Raw genomic sequence first — 12,587 nt, 5'->3', positions numbered from 1 at the left:
GCATATACGTACAAAAGCGCATAGCAGAGGGCTAGCCATTGATGTTATTGTGGGGTAATGTAGACAGAAGCACATGGGGCTAACAAAGGAATTTATAGATTAAACGTTAAGCACATGAAATTTATTTATTGATGAGAGGTTTTATAGTGTGAAATATGTATTACGTGTCTTATTTCTAGTTAATAGAGATAAAATATGTTAAGAGGAGAGACTAGGTAGAAGGAGGGTCAACAAATTACTATGATGATGATGATGATGCTTATTGTTCAAAGGGGCCAACTTTTGGAGGTACTGTCTCCACATCTCTCAGGGCACATTAAAAATACTTACAGTTAGAAATATTTTCAAGTACTTCAAAATATTACTGCCAAGGTCTAGAGGATTTTGAATACATCAGTTACTGCTATATCTAGTTCTCTGTTCTCTGAAGTGAGATTCCAGAGACAGCACAGGGTTGGGAAAGTGAATTAGACTTGCCATTATTGAAGCACCAAATGGTTTACAAAGAGAAAGTCTCAGAGCACAGAGAATTTAGTTCTGGGTTTTAGAGATGAGGAGCACATTGACTTCAAAGTCCCAGCCCCCACTTGATCATGCTGCCTTGCCACAGAAAACATTGCCCCAACAGAAGCATTGCCGACCCGCAAGAAGGAATCCCACTACTGGAATTTTTGTGAAGAGGGGTCACAGACCTTGAGTAGAAACCAGGTCTATTTATTCATTTAGAAGTGAGTGCCCACCTTTGTGGGGTGGCATGGTGTTTTGCTCTTACTTTTTCTTTGTTTATGCAGTTTTTTATTTCATTTATATGTTTTTCTTGACAAATCACATAGATTTTCTTGTTAGCTTTTCCCAAATTGAGCCTTAAACTGATGTCTTGGGTACTCGTTAAATTCATAGTTTTAGAATCTCAGGAGAGAATAAATTGGTATACAGCTTGTTATTTGGTATTTTGGTAGCAAAAGACATAAGTTTTTTTAAAACGTTGGGTTTCTGATAGGCTACCTGCAGGCTTGCAGGATAAACATAACTAGGTTCAGTATTTCTAAATTGTTGATTCTTTCTCCTTTGCCCCACCACTCAGTCTGGTCACCAAGTGCTTGTATCCTCCCCTTTGCACTGAGCCATGTTTTTTTTCATTGCAATTGTCATTCCCTTGTTAGAAGTGTATTAAGAGAGTAAAAAGGGATAAATTTTGTACTTCCTGGCAAATAAGGAGAATTAAATGTTCCTGCAGCCTTCCTAACAGCAATAACCTCTGAGTTGCAAAGAGAAAGAAAAGCAATAGTAGAGACTGCAGAGGCTCAGAGGTGGAAGGGGGAATTGACTTCAAGGAATTACAAGAAAGTTTTACTACAATACAGAGTGAATTTCAGTCATATTCAATTGCATGTTGATTTATGCTTGCTGATTCATATTGCTTTTGGTGCATTTTTGCCACATACTGAGAAAGCCAATTCTCTTAGTCAACTATTGCTTTTTAACGAGGAGGATAAACCTAATAAATATAAAATATTAAAAGGCAACACACAAGTGTTAAAGTCAGCTGACGAGATGTGCAATAGGGGTTTGTTGAAAAGTTCAATGTGGGAAGAAATAACTGGAGACTGTTTCAGTCTCTGAGATATGTCCCTTTCTCTGCCATTGCCACCAGGTTAGTCTAGGCTCTCAGGCTTTATGCCTGTTAGTGAAAAGAAGAGAGGAGAGGGGAGGAAGAGGGAGAGAAGGAATCCAGAGAAGACAAAAAATGTCATGACCCCTGGGTTTGCTCTCAACAGGTGGAGAATAGATTTTATCCTGTTCTCTTTGTTGACCTAGACTGTGTTGGGGGAGGAAAGTACAACTATTTTGACTTTAACTCCTTCTGAAAATATTATCTGTAACTTTTGAGACCTCCAAAGAGAAATTGTGCGTTTATGTAAGTTTGTTTTGGAGCTCTAAGATAGACTTCTCTCTGGTTTGGAAAGATACTTCAATGGGTCCATGACAAGACGTGACGGAGTGGAACTAAAAATTGCTTTGCATAATAAAGGGAAGTATAGTGGAGGCTCATTATACTTCTATTCAAGTTATTTGGTCTGCCATTCCACTAAATGGGTCTGTGAGGTAGATAAAGGACACTGTCAAGCCTGGAACAGTCAATTCATATTGGTAAAACTCAGGGAATAATTGTGTGACTCATTTTAATGACTTCTCCACATTGACTATGAACCAGAACACTTTGGTCAGGTGGAGAGGATCTTGGGTGGTGATGACTCTGTCAATGTCCTCAATGAAGAAACTGAAAAATTAATTGAGGGCCATGGAGCAACTTTCATTAAAGAAGACTTATGCCTCAGTCTACTTTATTTTACGGGCAATTTAAGTGCTTTTCAAGTGTTGACTTTAGAACTTAATCCTCACTTAAGATGGGATTTTAAGAAGAGTTTTCAGTTCTCCCTTAGCAGTCAGAGAGACAGTAGTTTGGGGATTTGAGAAGTTGGCCCCATTTATTCAAGCTAGAGCCAAGGGAGAAAGATGTTTAAGAAGGACTCCATCTGTGGGTATGGGCAATGAACTTTAGGAGCAGGGATGTCTGATATTCAGTTTTAAGTTCTTTCTTGTTTTGTGCTGTAAATACTCGCCATTGACTGCTAACCTTTGGTAAACATCAGTTGTACCATCAGCCTTGAATTGTTAATGACTTGCAGAATGCGGAGGGGGGCTGCCTTCATTAAATAAGATAAGGCATCTAAAAAACTTAGTACAAGTGGTTGCATCCGAGTGTAAGCACTACATAAATGTTAGCTCATATTATTATGTTTGGGGAATAGAGAAGGCTGCCCAGCATGGAGGAATAAAGAGGAGACACGTGGAGGTCATCAAGGAGGAACTGGGAGGAGTTTGGAGTAAGAGCTGACAAATGACACTGAGGACATTTAAATTCTCATCTCCACATCCTCTCATTCTCAACTCCCCCGTCCCCAAATCCTGAGGAACATTAGGGAGCATGCTTGGCTTCAAACAGTTGCTTGAGTAGTTATTCCACTTGGATATTAAATGAAAGGGGGACCTTAGCAGGCTAAAACCTTGTGACAATGTGGGACCTAGACAATTCGGTCTCAAAACTTGTTGAAGAGGACTCTGGGCAGATAGGAATGGAAGAATAGTGGGAAGGATTAGAATATTCTTCAGAATCCCCATCTTAAGAAAATTCCATGCTCTTATTTGGCTGTTAACCTCTTGTGCACCTGATATCAGTTACTAATATCAGTTAATTTCATATTGACTGGGCTATAAAATTCTGTGTGTTCTGTTCAGGACAAAGTTCTCTCGATGGCAGAGGGCCACTGAACTGGTCTGAGTTCTCCCCTTACAGATAACTATATTTTACTATAAGATGTATTTTGCAACAAGATATCCATGGTCTATTTGAACTAAACAAAACACATAACTCTTGTTTCTTTCTTGCCTTGTTTACTCCAAAAAACCTTTAAATTATTTTCCTTGCCTTTAATCTTTCCCCTAATCCAAAATACCCAGCACATCATAGACAGATTAGTCTTTCTAGAATAATGCTTTATTGGCAGGATTCTAAAATGGCTTCATAGCATTTACTAGATTGAGTCCAACCTCGGGCTGGATGCAAGCTTCAACACAGCTTGGCCTAACTATCAGTCTCATCTTTTCAAGTGCATGAACCCTTTGCCCAGGTCAGGCTCCTCTCCTGCTAATCCAACATACCACTTTATACCTGCCTCTTCCCAACCCTATAATTCTCTTCCTCTTGCCACTGAGTTAAATTTTACCCCCACCTTCAGGTCTCACCTAAAAGCCATCTTCCTTGTGAAAACTTCGTAAGTATTCTGGTCCATATTGATTTTTTTCCCATCTGAGTTTATGTTGACATTAGTCACTTGGATTCATCAATCGATTGAACAGTTATTTGTTGAGCACTGACAATATGCCAAGAACATAATGCAAATGTTATTTGATTATGTTCTTTTCTATTTCTCACTTAATATATGTGTATGTACTTATCAACAAGAAAACCTTAAGGATTGTATCATTTTGTTTTCTCACAAAATTGAGCACAAAATAGGAACCCAATAAATATATCTTGAATTATATACATGGTAAACTTAACTAGGATAATTAAACAGGTCACTTGTTAACTTGTCACCTTATAATCACTAACGATATTAATTGAGTGACAGACCTTCTTAATAATAAACATTTTTCATTATGCTTGACCTCATTAAATCTTGCATAGTGACAGATTTTGTTTAAAAATTTTTATTAATAGCTCTCATTTTCATAGCTCAAAAAGGGTATTACAGATGATAATCAGCAAAACAATTAAAAACAAAACCTTACCTCTACAGAGTTAGCCAGTGTGTAGACTTTATTACATAGGCACGTATTTTTTTTTAAAAAAAGTAAACTGGTTTTACATAAAATTAACCACAATAGTACAAGAAGTTACATCAAATGAGGATGGATGATGAATGAAGGAAAATACACGCCTTGGATCAGCTGAATCATTCACTGGATCTTGGGTCCATCCATCCTGACACATTGAAATTCACTGTGGACATGACAAAAATGGAAGGTGAAGAGGAGTGCTCTCTCATCACTCCCTGGCTAAAACACTGATTCTGTTTAATTTCTTGAATACAGTGAAGTTTTCTCCAGGTTCTGTTGGCAGGTGGACCCAAAGGTTAAATGAATGCAGGCTTATGGTCAGAGGAGTTCATATTCTTCCTTTCTGTCACTCCCTTACTTCAAAACCCTTAAACCCTTTGGTCCAACAGGCTGCTTCAGGATCTGACTGCACATCTGCTTTCTTGGAACTGCTCTTATTGGATACCACGTGCGTTGCTGATCCTGAAGCACGTGGAGGCAAGACTACAGTTCTTAAGGCTTCAGTCACAGTGTGGCTGGATGGTGTCCACAGCTAGCATTGAGGGTTTGATCTGAGGCAGAGCATGGGACTGAACAGGAAGATGATGCTGGAATTGCTCTGTCCAGTTGGAATCAAGCCATTACATTTGACCAACTCTAAGTACGAGAAACTAAAATCATACTAACACATACCACAAAAGAGATGCTATTTTGTAGCTTGTACATGTTTAAAAATTTTTTAAGCTACATTTTCATGTTACTAAGAGACAGTGAGGATAAGAAGGACTGACCCTTTCTCTCTCTCATCTTGTTTTGCCGTAACTGTATTACAAATAGTCCCAGAACGTTTATGAGTGAAATGAGTGTCTTTTTCTCTCTCAATTTCTGCAGTCTTTTGTGTAAAAGGTCAGATCTATAAATCATTGATCATCATAATGTGGCCCCTCAGGACCTTGGAGGGTTAGACCTACTTCTGCTTCAAGTCATACCCTAATTCTAACATCCATTTCGGAGACGGGTCTGCTCCTCCTCACACTCACACCACTGTTGTGCTGGATGATGCCAGCGGGACTTCCAGAGCAGTGTTCCAGCTGATCCTCACCACCCTTTCGATCCTCCATTTTTATCTATGTTTTGAAGGCAACTATAAAATAGAGGATTGCAGAGTTTTCTGTGTGTCTGTTGTCTGGGCAGATGAGAGACATGAAAAGGAAAAAGGTGGGCCAGCTGATTTTCCGTCTTCAAATTTTAAATTTCTTGGTTCTTAAGACTATATGAAGAGTCCTATTGACAGGAAGTATCACTGACAGTGGCACCAAAGGATATTTTGTAAAATGACCCATAAAACTGGAGCTGGAAAAGACCTGAGGGAACAATTAGTCCAGCTTCCTCACTTTTTTAGCTGAGGTCACTGAAGCCCAATTGGGAAAATAGCAAGTCACTTAAAATGGTGATTGCCTCCATGACCATGTCCTTTAAAGATTCATGGACACCCCAATTTTCCCTTGATAAAGGGCACTCCCACCCATAACTTTACATCAACAATCCTCAGCGTTCTTGTGTTTGGCCTTAGCTCCCTTTAGGGAAGCCGGCTGCTAGCATAGCACCTTGACCAGAGTAGACACTTGATAAATACTGGTTGAATTGAATTAATTCTGTTGTTTATCTCTGCTATGCAATCTTTTCTTTTCCCTAGAGCTCCTTACTTGTAAGGGATGGCTCCTAGTTCAAGTATTTTGAGGTTTGGTGGCCAGTGCTGTATTTGTCATCTCACTATACTATATCTTTCAATATTGAAATTCTATTTTTTGAGTCTATTCTTTTATAGCTTTTCCTTACATACAATTATTATTTGCCTCTCTCCAGGTACTACCAAACACATTACTATGGATTGTTTCTACCTTTACAGGCCTGGAATTGCAAGTTCAGAGATACATTTATTTTTTTTTCAATCCTTAAAACAAAAACAAAGGACTGGACTCTCAATCAGATTTGCTAAGGCACACTAGAAGAAATGTAAAAATTCCATATTCCTGCTTTAGCTGGTACATGGGAAAACAATACTGATACACACATGTATTTTCTACATTTATACATCTCGTTCTCTTTTAATTCCTTAAAAACATAAATATGTCACAATATCCCAAGCAAGTTTAATTTACAAAGAGCATAATTAAGAAATGGTGAAGAAATGGTGATTTGTAGGGAATTGGCACTTAGACATTGGTAATGTTTAGAAAACATCTCTAGACCTTGGTGAGAATGCCGTGACTAATTTTATACAAAGAGCTGTCACGGTTTGGATGGGACTTGGTAGTGAAGTGTCAGAGATGATGTATTTACTAGGTGATATTTGTTGTGGATTTAATTTTTTTGTCAGTTCTGTTTGAATTTCCTGTTAAACTGCATTCTTAACATGACCTAAACTCTAGATATGCTAGAATTAACTTATCATCATCATTCATAGAAGAGTTAAAGTTACCATTCCAAACCGGGAGAATTTCTAAAAGTAGGCTAGATAGCAGTGCTTCCTACTCAAATCAATTTAATATTTGCAAGGCTTTTAAGAAAAAATTTCAGATGATTCTCTGCTTTCCCACCACTAAACTTATTATGAGACTTAAAGCAGCTCTGAAATCATGATTTCATTTCACAAGTTTCAGCCTTACTATCTCAGACTGCCATCTTACTATGGAGACAAAATAAATACACATTAACCTCAGTCAGTGGTTAATGGTGGGGAAAACAAAGACCTAGCACACCAGGATGGCCGTGTGCGCGATCAAAGCTTTCTTCTCCCGCTGGCTATTCAAATGGGCAAGGCTCAGGCTCCCAGGTCTGTCTGACTGGCAGGAACAAAACTGAATCAATAATCTTGACTATGACAGCATCTGTGCTCCTGAATCTTCTGGCACAAAAATGTTTTTCAATATGAATCAGGTACATTGCAGTTTCAATTCAGCTGCACATTAAGTACATAAGTGCTGACAGGTATTATTAGTTGACAGAGGAGGCAGGAATAAAAGGAAAGAAAAATTATTTAAGTCCTCCAGAAAATAAAAGCATGCTTGCTTGCTTTAATGTAAGTATTTGATGATAAGTAAAGGGTAAGTAGTCTTACAGTCTCAGGGTCAATAATCGTTCAGCAAACATTTATTGAATACCTAATAATTTCCCTTTATTTCATTAATATATGTTTGTCCTATCAGCAAGGATTTAAGGTGGCTGAAACCCATTATATTCCAAGCCTTGTGCTAGGTACTGGAAACAAAGAATAAGATACATTCCTTGCCTTCACGGATCACATTTCTCGAGAATGTGAATTTCTAGGGAAATAAGCTCCTGCCCTCAGCCGCTGGATTGGAACAGAAATTATACTCATTTCAAATAAGAAATATTTCACATAAAAAATGTTCTCAAGGCTTATGAGCCCTACCAATAATGCAGGAAGGTGGAGAGGGGGGAAAGAACCAAACAGAAAAGGAAAAAAAAAAAAAAAAACTGTCCAGATAATATTTAATATAAGTGAAATGCAAAATTTTGATAAGGAATAACTAGTACTATGTTTACAAGAGTGGCAAAGGGGGGTTAATGGTCCCCCACAAAGTACCTCATATTCTCTTGTTTGACATACGATGAGTACATTTCTTATCCTCTTTTACTATAAAGTCACAAAGCAAGCCACTAGACTCCAAAGAAAGCACTGCTCTTGATATCATGTGACATCTAATTTCCATTCTAACAGTAATACTATGTATTGGTAAATGAATTCACTTTTAATATTTTCACATTATTAGTAACATAGACAAGGATTATTTGTGACCACACACACACAAAATCCAGGTCGAGGTGGCAAACTTAGAACTTACACATCAAAAAGGTAATTTGGAGGCTGGCCTGGTGGCACAGCAGTTAAGTTCGTGTGATCCGCTTCGGCGGCCCGGGGTTTGCGATTCCAGATCCAGGCGCAGACCAATGCACCACTTGTCAAGCCATGCTGTGGCGGTGTCCCATATAAAAAACGTACAGGAAGATGGGCATGGATGTTAGCCCAGGGCCAATTTTCCTCAGCAAAAAGAAGAGGATTGGCATTGGATGTTAGCTCATGGCTAATCTTCCTCAGGAAAAAAAAAAAAGGTAATTTGCCCAACCGTGTTTTCTATGTAGGCTATTAGCAAAACACTAGGTCTAAAAATATATAGTATTACAACTCCCCAAACCCCTAGATGTCATCTATAATCAGTTTCCCCAAAACAGTAAAAGGAAAACAAATTTGATGAAATCAAGGTGGTAGGTTTTTTAGAATTAATAATAATTTGCTTGCTGAACATAGATAACATGGAAGGGATTTTCACAGCCCTTGGTTTATTAAAAAAAAAAAATGTCCAGGTGAAAGCACGAAGGCAATGAAAATTAATCAAGGGGGGAAAAGGCCCAACAAGCAATACATATGTGGTGCTAGCCGGTGAGGCACAGATCTTGAGAGGGTGCGCGGGTGCTAACTTTGGGTAGGGAAAGTGCCGGAATGACCTTCATCTTGCCAACTCTTCAACCCATTTGCTGTTTCTGTGAAGAATCTCATGCGCCTTCAGTACAACAGGGGAAGGGCTATGCCTTGGAGTCCTCACTTGACAAAGACCTCTGGGGACCCCATTGTATTTCAAAGAGCATGAAAAACCACTTATCAAAGAAAGAAACAACTAGAGTTAGAGAGTCCTATTACTATTGAGACTAAACCTACATGTAGAAGGGATCTTGGTAGTCAACCAACCCAAATCCAATGTCAGAGTCCCTTTCATAGCATCTGGGATGGATGGTTATCTGCACCTTTGTTTGGGCGTTTGCAGTAAAGAGGAAATTTTACTACTTGAGTCCATTCTTCTTTAGAACAACTCTTATTAGAAAATTCTTTCTTATGTTGAAGCAAACATCTGCCATCTTTAAGGTTCCTCTTTGTTTCTATTTTTGCCCTTTGAAGCTACATGGAATAAGTCTAATTCCTCTCCCTTTTTATAGCTCAACAGAAATTTCAAGTTAGCTATTATATCATTCCCTCCTTTTCTGCACTCCCTTTCCAGCTATACCTTCTGTTCTTCAGGGGAACTGTTCCCCTGTTCCTTATATAATCAGATCCTTCACAACCCTAGCCGCCTGCCTCTAGACACACTTATTAATGTCTCTCTTAAAATATGGTACCCAGAATTGAACCCAAGCCTCCATCCAGATGTGGACTGACCAATGCAGCATGCAGGGCTCCCTGGACTTCTATAGCCACAGGTTGAATGCATTAGCTTTGTGAATAGCCATGATATACTCCTGATTCAAAACTGAACTCTTATTTCCTTAAGAAAACTTTTCTACATGAACTGCTGTGAAACCAGGACTTTCCAACACTCTTGCCATCAACACACACACATAAACACAAACATCCATAAACACACAAATAGGTACACCACTCTGTACTTAGAGAGTTACGTTTAAGAAATTCAGAACATAGTTCATTAATGCCTATTCAATTTCATCCTTTTAGTTTCAGTCTTATGTTCAGGTATTTCAAAAAACTGTAACAATTTCTATATCCTAGTGTCAGTACGTGGTTAGAATTCAATGAATATTCATTGAGTAAATTAATCCCGAATCTGCCAGTCAACAGACTGGATATACTGTCGGTTTCTATGTCATCTACAAATCTGATAAGCATGCCTTCTGTCTCCTTAGTCTATTCTTCCTGGGAGAAATAGAAAGGCAGATAGAAGCTGCCTTTAAATTGCTGAGCAGGTATCACCTTTGGAATGGCCAATGTAGTTCCTTGTATGGTAAGAAAACACCAAGGTACAACTAAGCAGCAGAGGTACAGAATGTGGGCAAGAACGGATGAAGGGAAAGAAGATTGAGTGTCCCTGGCTCTTGGAATCAGAATTTAATGCTCCCAATATTAGAAAAATATGGCTTTCTCCCATCTCTACTGTGGAGTCTTCTGCCTTTTAGATCTATTATAATACTGTGATTATCAAACTCTGAATTTCTGGGAAAAGCTCATACGAGCTTAGTTTTGAAACACCTTTTAAAATGATCTTCTCAGCTTATATTTCCTGTAAAGTTTGAGCTAAAGAGACATGCAACTGTGTGTTGGCTATGAGGTATAAAAGCTCCCAAATGCCCCTGACATATGCCTGAGGTATAATATACATATACACATACACATCCATTTGTTTCATGAATCAGAAATGGCCTATATGTTTTCAGCGTGAATTTGGGAATTCACTGAGATTGAAGCTGTCTCCTGAATTGCATATAATCCTACAATTAATGTCCCTTTTCCCCAGAATGAAGAAAAATAAGCTCAATTTTGCTTTCCCTTCAACAGTCACCCTTTGCAGAATGTGGGGCTAATCACAGAATTACAAGTATCCTATTGTGCCTTTTTTCCATTGTCTCTTGTGATTCAGGGTGGTGAACCCTGGAACTGAAACCTTAGAGAAAGGGAAAAAGTGTTTCAATCAAAATAATCTAGAGCCAGGAGGGAAACATCTTGAAAACTTCATTGCATAGTGTTAACATTTAAAGAATGGAGATACCTACAAAAGGCCTCGTAGACCCAAAGAGGAAATTTGTTTTGTACCTTTTCTGAACCTTTTCTAGAGGGAGTGGCAGAGATGGATTCTTAGTTAAGTAATTTCTTGAGACTGTGTTTTCCAGAAAATCATGTAAGTGACAGATGAACATCAGTAGGAAATCGTGCCAACACTGATGTGGGAGGTTGTTTTCCTGACTCTGACAGTCACAACAAACCACACAAGTGCTGTGAGATAAGCAGAGTGCAGAGAAGGAGGCTTAATTATACAATAAGCTCCAAATGTCAGGTGAGCCAGGTGCTTCAGGCATGATCAGAGCCTCTCGAAAGCAACCACCTCAGGGTTTCCTGTTATAATACAGGTAACTACCAACAGGAATGACCAACACACTGTTCCAACATGGCGTAGCCATGGTAGGTACTGACTTGAACTTCAGCTAATCAGAAAGACATCCTATCGTGATTCTTAGGTCAGGGCCCCTTGCAGTAGGGCTTCGTCACTGGACCCCACACTCCTTGGGATTTTCCATTTCATCTCCTTCCAAGTCCAGCTTCAAACTCTTTTTTTGCTCAATTTCCACCTGCCAAGAATAGAAGTTGGAGAGAAATATCAGAAAGAAGAGGAAAACATTCCAACAAATAAATAAAACTCTAGGTTCTTTGAAATTCTTTGTAATTTTGTTAATGCTTTGGGCTTTAGCCATGCTGGAGCTACTGGGCGTGTGTATATTATGATTCTCTCTTTGCACATGCTTCTTGCTTGGTCTGGAATTCCCTCTCTCTCACAGTCCACCTGCAAAATTCTCATTCTTTGCCTTACACAGTCACTCAAAGGTCACCTCTTCTGTGAAGTTATTCTCGACACATTAGGTAGAGTTAGGTGCATAGTCCCACTGTCCCTGTACACCTGCCTGGCTCCACTATAGCACAGGCTCTGCAGGATAGGGGCAGGCCCTTGTTCACTACTGTATCCCAATAATATAGGCATACAGCAGGCAACCACAGAGGTTTATCAAATGAATGAATTCCTTTGCTGTTTATACACTCCATTACTTTATCTCTTTAAAAGTCTCCAAATTGATAAGTATTGTAGTGTTTACAGTTCTACCTATATCTTCTGCAAAATACTGTAGCTGTAATTATAAAGGGATCGATAAATTAATCTTGCCTTGAAAGTGACACACTTCAACTGAAGCCTTTGATAAGTCAGGCAGGGAATCCTTCGAGCTAGGGAGTTTAATAATTAAAGCTGCTCCTCTTAACACCACTTTGCATATTTATGATGAGGGATACAATTCAAGACAGAACAGGTGACATGTTTGAGCAAAGTGCTATTTTTTTTCTGGCCACAAGATGGAGTATTTGTTCTTTTTGGTAGTTAAATGTTTTAGATTCCACAACTAAGGAAACATTTAAAGAACAATAAATAACCATATAAGTCTAAGAATATTACTATGAATAGAAAATTATTAAACCACTTTGCAAAATCCTTCTTCAATAACCCCATTTTCCATCTTGGGCATTTAATCTCCCCCTACTGAATTTCTAACTCCTTAGGATACAATCACTCTGGCAGAACACTCTTCCTCCTTCCACAGCCCTGATCCCATGACTATCACAGAAGCTTGCT

The 12,587-nt window shown here is 38.7% G+C and overlaps 1 protein-coding gene across 2 annotated transcripts in view; it reads right to left on the bottom strand.

Annotated features, from left to right (window-relative positions):
• Positions 1–4,259: 4,259 nt before the first annotated feature.
• The window catches only part of STON2 (stonin 2), a 137,857-nt gene continuing 129,529 nt past the window's right edge, over positions 4,260–12,587 (bottom strand). For both annotated transcript variants that reach the window (XM_087448093.1, XM_087448094.1), the window contains one exon: positions 4,260–11,538. In XM_087448093.1, the coding sequence (XP_087304219.1) occupies positions 11,455–11,538 (84 nt within the window). In that variant the 3' untranslated portion in view covers positions 4,260–11,454. The remainder of the gene's footprint in view (positions 11,539–12,587) is intronic.

This window comes from Ceratotherium simum, chromosome 24, assembly GCF_057802395.1.
Source record: "Ceratotherium simum simum isolate JZ-2026a chromosome 24, ASM5780239v1, whole genome shotgun sequence".
Taxonomy (NCBI): domain Eukaryota; kingdom Metazoa; phylum Chordata; class Mammalia; order Perissodactyla; family Rhinocerotidae; genus Ceratotherium; species Ceratotherium simum.
This window is presented reverse-complemented; position numbering and strand designations above follow the sequence as displayed.